Source organism: Neoarius graeffei, chromosome 3 (assembly GCF_027579695.1).
Source record: "Neoarius graeffei isolate fNeoGra1 chromosome 3, fNeoGra1.pri, whole genome shotgun sequence".
NCBI classification, from domain to species: domain Eukaryota; kingdom Metazoa; phylum Chordata; class Actinopteri; order Siluriformes; family Ariidae; genus Neoarius; species Neoarius graeffei.
In genome coordinates this window covers 88632059-88648323 of record NC_083571.1, presented here as the reverse complement: position 1 = coordinate 88648323, position 16265 = coordinate 88632059, and the positions used below count along the sequence as shown (strand labels likewise).

Below are 16265 nucleotides of genomic sequence, written 5' to 3'. Positions count from 1 at the left end.
CATAAGGATGAGAAAAAAAAACAGTTTAAATCAGGAAGCTGCGCACATTTGCGCCAGGCTGCACAAATGTGCGCAGCTTCCCGATTTAAACTGTTTTTTTCTCATCCTTATACTTCATGTTTCATGAATTAATATCGCTATATATATTTTTTAAAATCGGATCTGCGCGATTCAGCCATGAAAAAGGCGGCATCCGCCGAAAGGCGCGCTGTTTGCATCCCTGCACGGAGGCCAAGGGACAGGGCAGGAATATTTTTGTTGATATGAGTGATCCGGTGCGATTTCGCGACCCCCCTGTTGAAGACCTCTGCGCTAAGCGACTGAAAGCCGAGGTAAGGATTAGTATTATAATTTTGGGTGTATCAATTATTGATTATCATAATTCTGACTCGTTTCGCCATTTTGAATGTTTTCATCTTGGACTCTGGAAGCATCCAAGATCTCGAGATTTCGAGATCTCAATCAATCTCGAAAAATATCAGCAAAAAAAAAACCTAGCTTGCAATGGACTTTAGCTAGCTCTATGATGAACTTTCAATGTATGCTACAAAAATAATACTTCTTTCAACAGATCATTAGCCTTTGAGCAGAATTGTTTTTAACTTACCAGGAAGTGTTATCCAGCCGACCGCTTTCAGTTTCATGAGGGCTGAATGAACTCTCACTCTCAGAATCGTCTGACCCGTCAGAGTAAAGACAAGATCTATGTTCATGTGAATTTCCAGCTATCGGTTCGAATTGATAGGGTCTAACTTCACATCTCTGTGAAACATCGGGAATGTCACTGTCGATGGTGTCCATTTCGGTAACCTGTTTACATTAGATTCCCAAGTGCTGGCTCCTTGGAAAGTTTTTGTTGCGTCACGGGTCACGTGACCACCTAGCTCATTAACGAATCCTTGTTTTACGCTGATGTATAAAAAAACTTGAATAATGTGATGATTTTCACATTTTTGACGCCCTGCAGTGATTTAGATGGCATTTCTTATGTCCTTTATACATAATTATGCCCAGGTAAAAATCCATGTCCCATATCCTTTAAGGTAAAGATACCTTAAATCAGAATATAATGGGCATTTGAGTGTGAAATTAAACTAGTAATTTCAGAAACAAACTGGACAACTTCTAAAGTGTTTAGTGAAATTTTGCATGACAGAGAATTTATTTGGTGAGTGTATTTGAATAGTGTGGTAGTGTCTTAGTGCTATTTTGAATTTATGTTTGAAAGTTTTAAGTGAATTATCTGGAAAGTGATTGATTTTGATAGAGTTTTGAGGTTTTAAGTGAAAGATTACTAGTGAGTGTATTTTGGTCGTACTAAAATGTTGCATTCGAGTGAATTTCTTTGCGGAGTATATTTTGATAGTATGGTAGTATTTATAGTGCCATTTTTAAACTTTGTTTGAAAACTTTCAGTCAAAGTTTGCAAATGAGCAAATTCCTTCGATGCATTCCGATAGGATTCTGATAGGATTTCTAGTGCTTTTTAAAAATTCTGTTGGAAAGTGTTTAGTGAGAGCGATGCATTTTAGTAGTACTAAGACAGTGCAGTATTTATTTAATTGAGTTGTTACTATTTTGGTTATATCTTAATAAAATTGTATTTAATTTATATATGGTATTATAGTTCTCTGTATTTTTACACGAGCTTACAGAAGGAAAACACATTTGATGCAATCCAATAATACTTTTATTCACTGTGACTATTTTAAGAAATGATAAACATTCTTCGAAAGCATCACTTGTGTTATTTTCTGTGGGTCTCTAATATTCAGGCATGAGATTTTTCAGCTAAAAATCTGATTTAAGCACGTTTCCCTTTCATTGTTATTATATTAAAATTCAAGATGAGTATTATTTCAGATTTTTCACTCTGCGCTCTCTCATGCCTGATACATGAATCCCATAACCTATAGTAATTGAAAGAACAATATCAACAATTCAAAAACTCTTTAATTGTATAAATTTCAAATGGTTTGCAATTAATTGGGATCCACTGGTTTTATCATTTCAACCGCACATCATACCCTAGTCCAGGGGTTTTCAAAGTGTGGGAGAGTCAGCCCCCCCTCAGAGAGCAAATAAACAACAGCGCCCCCCTCTTGCAATTTTTGTTGTTGCTGTACTTAATGTTCCATTCGTATTTTTAAAAAATGGTTGTTGTACACATTTTTCTTTTTCACATTTTAAACATCTGTGCTTTTTAAAGCATCTTGTTTTACACATTTTTAGCATCGTTAGCTAGCACCTCTTGGCAGACAACACACTGTGGCAGTGGAGCATCTTCAGATCCAGTCCATGAAAATCCAAACTTTAAATAATCGTGGTCATACTTCCTTCTTTTTTCAGTCCCCCCAGGATTCCGCGGGCCTTTTTTGTGATTGTTGCGGGCTGAAATGTCTGATGTTGCGGGGGGTTTTCCAAAAAATTGCGATGAAAATTGCGGTGTTTTTTAAGTTTTTGTTGCGATTACATTGCGGGAGGAAGTGAAAGTTGCGAGAAATTGTTGCGATTTTCTCTTTTTGTGATTAAAATTGAGTGATATGTTAAATATTAAGTTATTACTGAAAAACTATTGATTAAAATAAAACAAAGACACTGAGAAATGGTCCTATAAACATCTTTACTAATATAAAAGATTACCAGGACTACAAAAATGCAGAAAAATAGGCTTTACTTATCCAAATGCACCTGTTGGTTCAAAAGTTAAAGTGCAGAGAACCTCACAGCACATGAAGTTACCTTAAAATATAATATAAATGCCTCAGCTTTCATGTAAGAAAAAAAAACTATTAATACTAGTACTGTGTGCAGGCAGTCTCTCCTGAAGACTAAATTAAACAATAATTATAAACTAAGAAAATAAATGGCTCAGGCTTTATAGAAGAAAAAAAAAACAATTTGAACAGAATCTCACAGTATGATGCTGAAGCTGCCTAAACAATGGAAAATAAAATACCATTTTGGCAAAAATGTTGGCATCCATTAATTTCTTGTATTAAGTAAAAAAATAATGTAAAGTGCACACAGTCCTTCACTGTAAACATAACACACTTTCAGTAACAGAATTTAAGCCTACATAAATACTGACTCGCACATGCAGTGTTGCCAGATACTGCTGACCTTTTCCAGTCCAAAATATGTTCAAAACCTGCCAAAATGCACTTGAAACAGCCCAATCTGGCAACACTGCGCGCATGCTGCTTCTCTTGAACGTATACACGTAAGTAAGGCGGAAGGTAGTTTGTCGATGTCACCAATTGGTCAAGTTTGCGGGAAAGTTGCGGTGATTGGATATAATTGCAACACCGCCCTGAATTCGCGGGGATTGGTTGAATTTGCGTTGAAGTTGCAAATCGCAACATCCTGGAGGCTCTGGGTTTTTTTTTGCTTGGTCCAGACTCTGTCTCCTCACTCACTGTAGCTTTAGGTACTAAAAATCGATCCATTTTGTCTCTGGTAAAGGCTAGCTGAAGTTCGCTAAATGTCCGCAATAGTAACTTATTCTGGTTTATTTTTCCTCACTTTGCGCCCCCCCTGAAGAACTCTGGCGCCCCCTAGGGGAGGCACGCCCCACACTTTGAAAAGCCCTGCCCTAGTCCAATTGAAAATGTTGTTCATGCACTTTTCTCCCCCATGAGAATTTTGAAAAGTTGGCAAGTATGATAAAGAAGTAAATAAATAAAAGTCCAGGCAAGGAAAACTCCTGCAGAAAGCATGGATTCATAACAATCATAATTACTTTTATAGCCACCCACCCTGTGTGTTAGGGGCTTTCCGACATGACAGCCCAGGGCCCCCATCTAGTGGTGCCTACAGTTTGTGAAAATGAAACTGCAGGGGTTGCTATAAATAAACCTGACAAACACAATTCATTTGAAATATCTGTACCATAATTAAATCAAATAAAACTAAATTAACAATTTGGCTTAATATGGATACTGAAAATACTTTTTAACGCCCTCTGACCTCATCCCCTTCATCTTGCACTTTATTTATCATGTTTTTATTTTATTTCCCATCCCTATTTTTATTGTTATCTAATTGTTCTATTTATTTTAGGTTTTTTATGGTTATGACTGGTGGAAAATTATTGTTTTTTTAATGAGCTGATGGATATTTGAATTTCCCTTTGGGAATAAATAATACATTATCTATCTATCTATCTATCTATCTATCTATCTATCTATCTATCTATCTATCTATCTATCTATCTATCTATCTATCTATCTATCTATTAAAGCAGTTGCTTTTTTACACTGCGCAACAATTTTTATAGAGAGTGAGGCACTTAAGCTCTCTCCATAAAGCTTGTCCTGATCTGTAAACTCTGTAAAACACCGAAAGATACCAGTCAGATGGGTTATTATCCGGCAGGAATAAACTCTTCAAGTCAGGCACAAAGGGATTTTTTTTTTAAACCAAGAAAGAAAGTCAAGGCATGTTCCCACTGTCATGTTCAGTTTATACTGGTTTTCTATGAAGGTTTGTTAACCATAAGGTTTCACTTTTGAAACTGAAAGCCATTAATGATCAGAAACACCTTGGCAATGTTGGGAATTACTTCAGCAGAAGGAAGTAAATTTCTATCTTCATGTAATAACGTGTCTGGTTATTTTGCATTTGGGACTTTCTCTTTCTGTTTGTGTCCCTTTTCAGACCAACAGTAAAGATACGCCCAAACATATCTATCATACAACCTGCATGGGGCTCTATAAGGAAGTTGAAATGTTGTTCCAGAAAGTGACGTCACAACATGTGCCTTAAGCCACACTCTTATACACTGACTTTGTTTTTTTGCTTTCAGTTAGGACCTGAAGACTATGGACAGCACTACGGATGACGACTGCCCTGTGTGTAGGGGACCTTTACAGAATCCTTCAGAACCAGTTCCTTGCTGTAGGAAAGTGTAAGTAGAAAGTTAATAATATCCTGGATATCCTGGATATCCACTGTATCCTGCGAGTAGAGAGAGATTCTGTGCTCTTCCTTCAATATGAAGACTCCAGCTGAGTATAAAATGAAGAATACTAAAATACAGGAAACATTTAGACAACAATAATATGTAGACAACAAAAGGACGTGTCAGAGAAGCAACACTACTGGGCCATTTTACTGTAGTAGGTTACTGAGTTCTCAGCACAGGTTTAGCCTATATATGTAACTGTATATGTATTGTATATAACCTATTAATAAGCTATATTAAATGTCAGATCAGTTTGCTTGAAATATATGACGTGTCAGTAGCACACATGGAACCTTTGGTGCAATAAGTACATAAAGAAATGGTATAGTTGGTATACTTAAGAGAACAAAAACACAACTTTTATATGCTTCAGTTCAGTCAATAACTTTAGACATAAAATATGATCTTATCTTATCTTATCTTATCTTATCTTATTGTCCAACTATGTGTACCACTAGATGAATTAACAGCTTTAAGATCTTCAAGTATCCTAAAAGTTTACAAAATGCTAAATTTCAGTGTATTTACTGATAACTTTAAGAATTCTTATAGTATAACTTGAAGTGACTTTCCATGACTTCTCAAAGATAACGAAATGCTGTTAAAAAGATTGTTTGCCACTTAAAGTTACTAATTTTAACATTTAAATATACTTAAAGTCCCTACTACTTTTAAAAATACCAATAAAGGGTCTTAAAGTTACTAGTATATTTCATGAATGTAAAAGTTCAGTAAAGGTACTTACATTTACTCCTAAATTTAAGGGCTGGTCTTAAAGGTAACTTAAATACACTCCTAAATTTAAGGTTTCGATTAAATGCAATTAAATTCACATTTTCACCTCGTGTACACATGCAGTACGTTTAAGCAAAAAATGTTTGTTTCTTTGGTATTAGCTTGTAATATTTACTTATAATGCACCCCTTGTGAAAGTGGACTTTCACCAGTAGTTTGGGGAAAAGAAAGAAAGAAAGAAAGAAAGAAAGAAAGAAAGAAAGAAAGAAAGAAAGAAACTTCATGTCTGTTTCATTAAAAAGAATATTGAATATGCTTCACAAACGTAAAACATATTCAGTATTGCTTGGTGCTTAACCCTTTCAGACACGTACACAGGATTTCTTTTCAAAGCTTAAATTCTATTAACATAAATGTGGCATAAATCCTTAATATAATTTTAGAAGGAATGACTTCAGCTTAGGGTTATATAATATCTTGGGAATGATTGCACTGAGTAAGGCGTGACTGAAAAGTTTAAGCATATGACTTCTTGTAAACGCATACAGCAGTTTTTGGCAGGTGCAAAGTGAAAGTATTTTTCGGAGGGTAAATTCCACTGCATGACAAGTAAACATGCTGACAGCGATGGCATCATATCTAATCAGAGTGATCAATTTTTATTATTATATAGTGGTGATAGACAATTGTCCTCCATCTTGAAATAAAATCATTTTATTTCATCTCTCTCCCTCTTTACAGGTTTTGTCAATCCTGCCTAAAACAAGCAATTTTAGCTCGACCCCAGTGTCCCTACTGTAGAACCCCCATAACCAACCGTGCTACTCTTGCCTTTAGGGTAAGACCAGACAAGATTCGATATGGATATAAATATGATATAGATCTTTGTTTTTTTGTTTGATGGTCTATTAGAAATGAATTTTGTCACATAGACTAAAATTCAGCATTGGTTCTAAGATTATCTCCTTTTTTCAAATATTTAACAAGTTACTACTAGGCTGCACATTTAACATTCCTCTGCTCTTTCCTTCAGTCTGCCATACGCACCATCAGACTGTCAGATGACTCCCTTCGGACCACACGAACTGTTTCCCCCAATTTACAAGCGTAAGTTGTGTGCAGATTTATGAACTCAGGATACAGACATGGTATACATACAAAATAAAAACAGTGAAAATAAACTTAAGTAAAAGTTTGTGTACTGTGTCAAAATCTTACTCAATTCATCCATCCATCATCCATTATCTATGCTGGGGGTAGCTGGAGTCAATCCTAGCTGACATTGGGCGAGAGGTGGGTACACCCTGGGCAGGTCTCCAATCTATTTCAGAGATGAACAACCATTTGCACTCACATTCACACTTATGAGCAATTTAGGGTAAATTATGCTTATGCTGTATTCGCGGTAAAATGCCATCTGTATTAAGAGGCGCTTACGTGCCACGCACGTAATACATGCCAGTCCCTGGCAATTAAAAAAAATTTTTTTTTATGACGCAACAGTTTGGAGGGACCAGAAGCAGACTGCTTCAACTTTGGAGCTGCTGCTGACTATTGGGCATCAATGAAAAACCACCACATAGATATGAGTTAGATCTGGATAGTCATGTATTGTAATTGAAAGGCTGAAGCTGAAAATAAAGCTGACACTTGGTGAACATCAACTGGTTGTTTTATTCTTGTCACTAATATAGTTAAATATTAATGATAATAAGTCTTCAGTCAAAAACAATCACAGCAGCTTTTGGAAAAAAAAAATCTCATTAATATGACCAAAAAATGGTGACTTTCAGGGAGGCCTGCAAATGCTAGGAAATGCACTAGAATGCATCTTCGAGCATGTAGAACCCATGAGCTTTCAGGGGCCGCCTTAAGCCGTTATGACTGGTGCCGCTATGCTGATATTTTGGTTTAGTTAGAACCCTGTCATATACAGCAAATGGACTATTTTTGACTAGGTGTTTTCCAAAAAGTATAACATGTTGCAACATCTTACTGTATTTCTCTGCTTATTGGTCTCCAATTACAGTCTCCTCAACCAGCTTCAAGCGGCAAATGCTCGGTCTTCACGAACAGCTAGCACTTCAGATGTAAGCTTGTCCAATCAAGATGATTCAAATGCGCCTGTTCAAGGCACTGGCCCTTCTGTTATCAGACCTCTGAGAAGGCCAGTTCCCACACCAAGAGTCCAAACCCATATTCAGGTAGCTCCTGCTGCACCAGCCACCACCCCAGCACCAAATCCAATCAGTGTCCAAGCAAACACCAGTCCTCAATCAGACCTCCAGCCAGATAACCAGGATTACATGTGAGTTTACTTTATTATTTATCTTCATGTTTAACTTATTGAAAACTAAAACCTATATCACACTATGTGTAAAAGTATTTCGTACTACACTAATGCATGATTTACTTAGAGAGACTGGCAGATTCAAATTACTGTTATGGAAACTTCATCTAATACAGGGTAAATAGCCTCAGTGACATGAATACACACACACACACACACACACACAAGCTACCAGAACAGCTTCACTGGGCCTTGACATAGATTACCAAGTCTCAGGAACTGTACTGAACACCATTCTTCCTAAAGAAATTCCCTCAGTCACATTTTGATGATGGTGGTTAAAAACGCTGTCTAAGGAGCCAGTCCAAAATCTTCTGTAGGTGTTCAGTTGGGTTGAGATCTGGTGACTGTGAAGGCCATATCATTCAGCATAGCACATTATTTACTTCGTTTTCATACTATCCAGTCAACCTCTGGTCAGGATAGAAATGTTTCATCATAGGATAAATGCTACAGTTGTGGTCAGAAATGTACATACAGTGACATGAATGTCATCTTGGATATGAATGTCATGGCAACATTTGGGCTTTCAGTAATTTCTTTGAACTGTTCTTTTTCTGTGGCAGAATGTACAGCATCCGTCTTTTTAAAAAACACTAGAATTTGGTGCACAAATTTTCATTTTCTTTGGGTTTCTGAAATCAACACAGGGTCAAAATTATACATACAGGGTCAAAAATATACATACAGCACACCTAATATTTGGGTAAAATGTCTCTTCGCAAGATTCACCTTGACCAAACATTTTTGTTTACCATGAACAAGCTTCTGGCAGAATTCTGATTGGATATTTCATGACACTTAATGGTAGAATTCAATTAAATTTGTTTTTTTTTTCTTGGCATGGACTCGACTTATAAGCAAGGTCCATATACTTTCAATAGGGTTGAAGTCAGGACTTGTTTTAAGCTTAATGTTAGCCTGCTTTATCCTCCACAACCAGCTCTGATGCATGTTTGGATTCACTGTCCTGTTGTAAGTCCCAAGTCGTGTTCAAGTTTCTGATGGTTTATGCTGAAGAATTCTGAGGTAGTCCTCCTCCTTTATTATTCCATCCACTTTGTGCAATGAACCAGTTCCACTGGCAGCAAAACAGCCCCAGAGCATGATAACCCTACCACCACCACCACCAGCTGGTACAGTGTCCCTCTGTACATGGTGGTCATTGTGGCCAAACGACTCAATCTTTGTTTCATCTGACCATACAGCTTTCCTCCAGAAGGCTTTTTCTTTGTCCGTGTGGTCAGCTTCAAACTTTAGTTAAGCTTGAAGGTGTCAATTTTGGAGCAGGGAGTTATTTCTTGGATAGCAGCTTCTTAGTCCATGGTGATCTGAACTGTAGACAGTGATCCATCAGCTTCCAGTTCATGGCAGGGCTGTGCCATGGTGGTTCCCAGGTTGTTCCTGACCATCCAAACCAATTTCCTTTCAGCTGAGGGTGACAGTTTGGGTTTTCTTGAAGCAAAGTAGCTTGGCAAAGTGACTACACCTCACAATAACTTGGATACAATTGTTTGAACTGATCTTGGAATTTGCAGTTGTTTAGAAATGGTTCCAAGGGACATTCCAGAGTTGTGTATATCTGTGATTTTCTTTCTCAGATCTGCACTGAGCTCCTTGGACTTTCCCATTTTACTGTGTGTTGGTCAATCCAGTGAGTGCTGTAAACAAACCCTTTTTATAAAGGCACAGAGAAGCTACTAGCTGTAGTCAATCATGATCACTAACGGGAAGTTAAGAGACCTCGGCCTTGGCAAGATAAGAGACATTTTGGAAGTTTCAGCACCTCTGAATTAATAATCGAAGTGAGCGTATGTAAATTTTTGACCCTGTATGTATAATTTTGACCCTGTGTTGATTTCAGAAACCCCAAAGAAAATGAAAACTTGTGCACCAAATTCTAGTGTTTCTTTTTTTAAATTAAAAATGTATGCTGTACATTCTGCCATAGAAAAAGAACAGATCAAAGAAATTACTGAAAGCCCAAATATTGCCATGACATTCATATCCAAGATGACATTCATGCCATTGTATGTAAACTTCTGACCACAATTGTATCAGTCAGAATAACTTCGTATTCATTTGTATTAATGCGCCTCTATGGTATAGGTATGAAACTCAAACCCCACGGGCCAAATTCACTCCATTGCCCATAGTACTTCATAAGCATTACTTAATATTTTCACACTGGGTCTGAACTCACACCAGACCCATAATATATTTACTCACATCTAAGAAGGCTGATTACATTTGATGACTATCAGAAATCCAGTGGTTAAAGAAAAAGAAATGGTGCTGGAGAAATGACCAGACAGATGTGAGACTAAGGACATAGTACATGCATATGTTCTTAACAGATATAATCCCACATGAGTTATTTGATATTTTCATTCTTAAGAAAGCAGATATAAGGCCAGTGTACTGTACGTGGACTATATAAGGGTTGCAAGACTATTAGACTATTTGACTGACCTCAGGAGTGGGAAGTCAGAGTTTAGTCAGAGCTCCAAATGCATGGAGATAAAAACATTTTTTTGGGGTCTTTTTCCACCTTTATTGGATAGGACAGTGTAGAGACAGGGAGAGATCGGCAAATGACCTCAGGTCAGAATCGAACCCGGTCCCCAGAGTTATAGTATGGCGCCTTATCCACCTGAGCCACGACACCCCCAGAGATAAGAACATTATTTTTTATCTCCATGTATTTGTTACAGGTGATTTTTGAAATCAGGTGAATCTGGATTTACCTAGGTGAATTAGGTCAACATTCTTAAAAGGATGGGTTTTATTTATTTATTTAGGGGGGGGCTCATTAAAAAAGGGGGGGGGGCTTGGATTTTTTAGGGGATTCATAAAAGAACAAGAACACTTCAACAACCATTCTCTATTCACCTTTCCCCCTCGTTTCTCACTCACTCCACCCTGTTTATATCTTCTATCTTCTAATACCTCTCTGCCCAGAATTACACTTATATACCTGTCTGTCTGTCTGTCTAATTTAATTTTCTCCCCCCCCAACTTTTTACTGTCCTTACTGGGAATCGAACTCCAGACCTTCTGCTTTGAATTCTACTACACCACGGAAGATTCAGTTGCAACAAAGAAATTAAACATTCCACTAGATTACCCAACCCTAACCCTAAATCCTAATTCACCGAGGTAAATCTGGGCTCAGCTAGGTGAATCCAGATTCACCTGATTTAAAAAATCACCTGTAACACATTCAAGGGACAAAAATGTAGGGAAAACAAAACAAAATAAAACATGGATGCATGTTTGTCTTTTGTTAGCACAAAGCTAGCCAGATTTTTTTTTTTACCATGCTATATATCTGCATTTCTTTACCATCTAACTTCCTGTTTTTTGACTGCTCAAACAAGCACAGTAATCAAACAACAAACTTTAATAATCAATAAACAATCATTATTTTTTTCACGGTCCGATTTCCATCAAATCCTGCGCTCTGATTGGTTGGCAAGCGGGTCTGTATCCTACGATACGGACCCCAGTTATGGACTTTGGTTACGGACTTCTGGCGACTTGCTTGTTCACAACAACAACAAACATAGTAGCATTTTTTGTCAACATTTATCTTTTTTTAATAAGATTTATTGATAAGATTATCAAAAATCTTATACATTTTTGCCAGCATTTCTCAGGAGAATAGCATTAATTTTACAGCATGGATAGCGATAACGACAGTGTTCATACCGGTAGCGAAAGTGAGTTTTACTTCTCTGAGGAAGAAGAAATAAAAGAAAACATTTCAGGAGAAAGCTAAAAACCTGTAACTGTTGCTAACGCTGAGCAAAAACATGGCTGAATCCTCATTCATTATCTCTAGCCGCTTTATCCTGTTCTACAGGGTCACAGGCAAGCTGGAGCCTATCCCAGCTGACTACAGGCAAAAGGTGGGGTAAACCCTGGACAAGTCACTAGGTCATCACAGGGCTGACACATAGACAACCATTCACATCTACGGTCAATTTAGAGTCACCAGTTAACCTAACCTGCATGTCTTTGGACTGTGGGGGAAACCAGAGCACACCCATGTGGACAACATGCAAACTCCACACAGAAAGACCCTCGCCGGCCACGGGGCTCGAACCCGGACCTTCTTGCTGTGAGGCGACAGCACTAACCACCGTGCCACCCATGGCTGAATCCTGAATGACTCAATTTTGTATAAATAGGGGACTACATAGGCGGCAAAATGTAGTTTTTTTTTCCTCCCATGGAAGTGCACTTGTATACTGAGGAGGAAGCCATTTGCATTACAGCCGTGAATGAGGATTCAAAATGGTGGCTTGCCTCGGCTCGGTTTTCCCTTTCGGGTGCTCTCGTTTTCTGCTAGAATTTGGTAAAGAAAAAAATAAATATATTATTTACCAGCTTAAGGTCGGTCCGTATGGTGAAATACCGTGACCTTGGCCTTGAATACTGACCTCGGCCCAGAGGGCCTCGATCCGTACTTTCAAGACCTTGGTCATGGTATTTCATGATACGGACCTCCCAGCTGGTAAATAATATATATATATATATATATATATATATATATATATATAAAACAGACTTCATGTTAAAACTGTTAAAATCATGCTATCTGTTATCACGCAAATGAGGATGGGTTCCCTTTTGAGTCTGGTTCCTCTTGAAGTTTCAAACATCAGGATGGGAAAAATTGTGACTTCTGTGACTTTCACTGTGGTATGGGTGTTGGTCCCAGATGGACTGGTTTGAGTATTTCAGAAACTGCTGATTCCCTGGGGTTTTCACACACAACAGTCTCTAGAGTTTACACAGAATGGTGCAAAAAAAAAAAAAAAACATTGAGTGAGCGACAGTGTATTTAATAACTAATACATTAAATTTTTTTGTTTATGGTCCTCCATGAAAATAGCAATGCTCTCTGCATGGGGATGGAGTCATCTTAGAAGAGAGAAGAGACCCCTCCCACTGAGATAGATAGAAATGTTTCATTATCGGATAAAAGTGATCAGCCAGAATAACTTCGTATTGATTTGTATGACACGTCCCTTTAAGAAAACACGTTGATCCAAACAATGCCAGCAAAAATGCCCCAGCATAACAGTCACTGTTTTTTCACTGTTTTAATCCTTTTCAGTACTGTGAAATAATTAATTGCTTCCATTCACTGTTTTCTCTTAGGAACATCTTGAGAACATATGATTGTCCATACTGTCAGGAAGGTGGCCTGGATGATCTGGATCTGCGTGATCACTGCAATAACAATCATCTCAATGACCCCAGACAAGTGGTGAGTAAGATTTAAAAATGCGGCTTAAAAGAGTCTTCGTACTGATGTGCAATGCCATGACCTCTAAGACGATGCAAGAAGAACCCAAACGATAGTGACTGAAATGCAACTCTGTTTGTGTGTTCTCTCACGACCTCTAGGTTTGCCCCGTGTGTGTATCGCTGCCTCATGGTAACCCACTTTACACCAGCAGGAATTTCATTGGCCATCTCAATCTCCGCCACAGCTACTACATTGATGACATAACTGTAAGATCCATACTCCCAGTGGCATACATTTATTGAAATACAGTACTGTACAAAAGTCTTAGGCACATGTAAAGAAATGCTGTAGACCCAAAATGGCTTAAAAAAATAATGAATTGAAATGCTTCAACATAAAAAAAATGCTATAAACAGTAAGCAGTAAGCCATAATAAATGAAACAAAGTCAATATTTGGTGTGAGATGACCCCTTGCTTTAAAAAAAATAGCAGTCTCAGGTACAATGAGTGCAGTTTGATAAGGAAATGAGCTGTAGGTTTTACTGAGCATCTTCCAGAACCGGCATTATGTTTTCTTTTTTAATCTGAAAAGTAGTCTCTTATGTAATATGCTGCACAGATACAAGCTTGTTTTTTTCTGTAACATTTAATTTTTGTGCTGGAAAACGAACATTTGGACTCTAAACTGTTTTTGTACTGATCCAATAATGTAGAAGTCTATCCATTCATCCATTATCTGTAGCCACTTCTGTACCGCTGTCCTACAGGGTCACAGGCAAGCTGGAGCCTATCCCAGCTGACTATGGGCAAGAGGCGGGGTACACACTGGACAAGTCGCCAGGTCATCGCAGGGCTGACACATAGAGACAAACAACCATTCACACTCACATTCACATCTACAGTCAATTTAGAGCTACCAATTAGCCTAACCTACATGTCTTTGGGGTGGCACGGTGGTGTAGTGGTTAGCGCTGTCGCCTCACAGCAAGAAGGTCCTGGGTTCGAGCCCCGGGGCCGGCGAGGGCCTTTCTGTGTGGAGTTTGCATGTTCTCCCCGTGTCCGCGTGGGTTTCCTCCGGGTGCTCCGGTTTCCCCCACAGTCCAAAGACATGCAGGTTAGGTTAACTGGTGACTCTAAATTGAGCGTAGGTGTGAATGTGAGTGTGAATGGTTGTCTGTGTCTATGTGTCAGCCCTGTGATGACCTGGCGACTTGTCCAGGGTTTACCCCGCCTTTCGCCCGTAGTCAGCTGGGATAGGCTCCAGCTTGCCTGCGACCCTGTAGAAGGATAAAGCGGCTAGAGATGATGAGATGAGACATGTCTTTGGACTGTGGGGGGAAACCGGAGCAAACCCACGCAGACATGGAGAAAACAAACGAACTCCACACAGAAAGGCCCCCGCTGGCCACTCGAACCCAGGACCTTCTTGCTGTGAGGTGACAGTGCTAACCACTACACCACCATGCCACCCTAATGTAGAAGTCTCATCTCTCTCATTATCTCTAGCCGCTTTATCCTGTTCTACAGGGTCGCAGGCAAGCTGGAGCCTATCCCAGCTGACTACGGGCGAAAGGCGGGGTACACCCTGGACAAGTCGCCAGGTCATCACAGGGCTGACACATAGACACAGACAACCATTCGCACTCACATTCACACCTACGCTCAATTTAGAGTCACCAGTTAATTTAACCTGCATGTCTTTGGACTGTTGGGGAAACCGGAGCACCCGGAGGAAACCCACGCGGACACGGGGAGAACAATGTAGAAGTCATAAAATAGAAATCTATAACAAAGTTTGTATGAACCCCCCACAAAACGCTGCCTAAGACTTCTGCACAGTACCACAAACGAGAAAGCTACAGTACATTTATAATAACTGTTTGTATTTTGCTTCTTTCCTTAACAGAATATCTACCAGAATGACGATGTTAATCTGCAGGATGCCCTACTGAGGTCATGGCAAATTACATAAATACCATGTTTTCCCCACAAACATGAGGAAAATATTACTTTGTAAAGACTATAATAGCATTAAATGATAAGCAGTGATGTCTGATTGTGTACGATGAAGCACAAAAGCATATAATTAACTGTAGAAACTGATTGTTATTTCATCCATCAGGGAATACTTTAATTATACTCATTAATTAATATTACAGTATTTCATTGATACTGATAATCTGATTAATTTGGATATGAGATATTTCTTTTTGTAAAGGAAGCCTTTCTTGTAATAATATTGGCTAAGTCGAAGCTCCCTGACATGTCTGGATTATATCACATCTTATTTGAATACTTTTGCACATTCAGCAATTACTGCACTTTTTAAAAAAAGCTATTGCTATTAATATGTAGTACTCCTTACATTAACACTTTACATGACCTGTACTTTAAAATGTGTACAATAAAAGTCTTCAAAAAACTTTGACGCGCAAGAGTATATTTGTGAACGTAAAGTTTACCAGCACAACCAAAAGATTTGCTATTATTCATTTCATCTCATCTCATCATCTCTAGCCGCTTTATCCTTCTACAGGGTCGCAGGGAAGCTGGAGCCTATCCCAGCTGACTACGGGCGAAAGGCGGGGTACACCCTGGACAAGTCGCCAGGTCATCACAGGGCTGACACATAGATACAGACAACCATTCACACCTACGGTCAATTTAGAGTCACCAGTTAACCTAACCTGCATGTCTTTGGACTGTGGGGGAAACCAGAGCACCCGGAGGAAACCCACACGGACATGGGGAGAACATGCAAACTCCACACAGAAAGGCCCTCGCCGGCCCCGGGGCTCAAACCCAGGACCTTCTTGCTGTGAGGCGACAGCGCTAACCACTACACCACCATGCTGCCCCTGCTATTATTCAATTTAAAAAATTTCTTATCAGAAATCAGAAGTCATCTCATAGTGTAACCAGATGGAAAATCTACCTGGCGTTTTTATGACAT

The 16265-nt window shown here is 38.8% G+C and overlaps 1 protein-coding gene across 1 annotated transcript; it reads left to right on the top strand.

Moving 5' to 3' along the window:
* Positions 1 to 234: 234 nt before the first annotated feature.
* LOC132882965 (E3 ubiquitin-protein ligase RNF138) lies at positions 235 to 15691 on the top strand. The gene is made up of 8 exons (XM_060916082.1): positions 235 to 332; positions 4808 to 4909; positions 6443 to 6539; positions 6735 to 6808; positions 7731 to 8009; positions 13221 to 13329; positions 13470 to 13577; positions 15219 to 15691. Exons 2-8 carry the CDS (start codon positions 4824 to 4826, stop codon positions 15282 to 15284), a joined length of 819 nt encoding a protein of 272 aa, XP_060772065.1. The 5' UTR covers positions 235 to 332; positions 4808 to 4823; the 3' UTR covers positions 15285 to 15691.
* The last annotated feature ends 574 nt before the right edge of the window (positions 15692 to 16265 follow it).

Bases quoted from the DNA above. Each gene is read 5' to 3' on its own strand.
- LOC132882965 (XM_060916082.1), top strand. From the start codon at position 4,824: ATGGACAGCACTACGGATGACGACTGCCCTGTGTGTAGGGGACCTTTA. The intron at 6,540-6,734 runs GTAAGACCAGAC...TCTTTCCTTCAG, and splicing joins GTGCTACTCTTGCCTTTAGG to TCTGCCATACGCACCATCAG. The intron at 13,330-13,469 runs GTGAGTAAGATT...CACGACCTCTAG, and splicing joins TCAATGACCCCAGACAAGTG to GTTTGCCCCGTGTGTGTATC.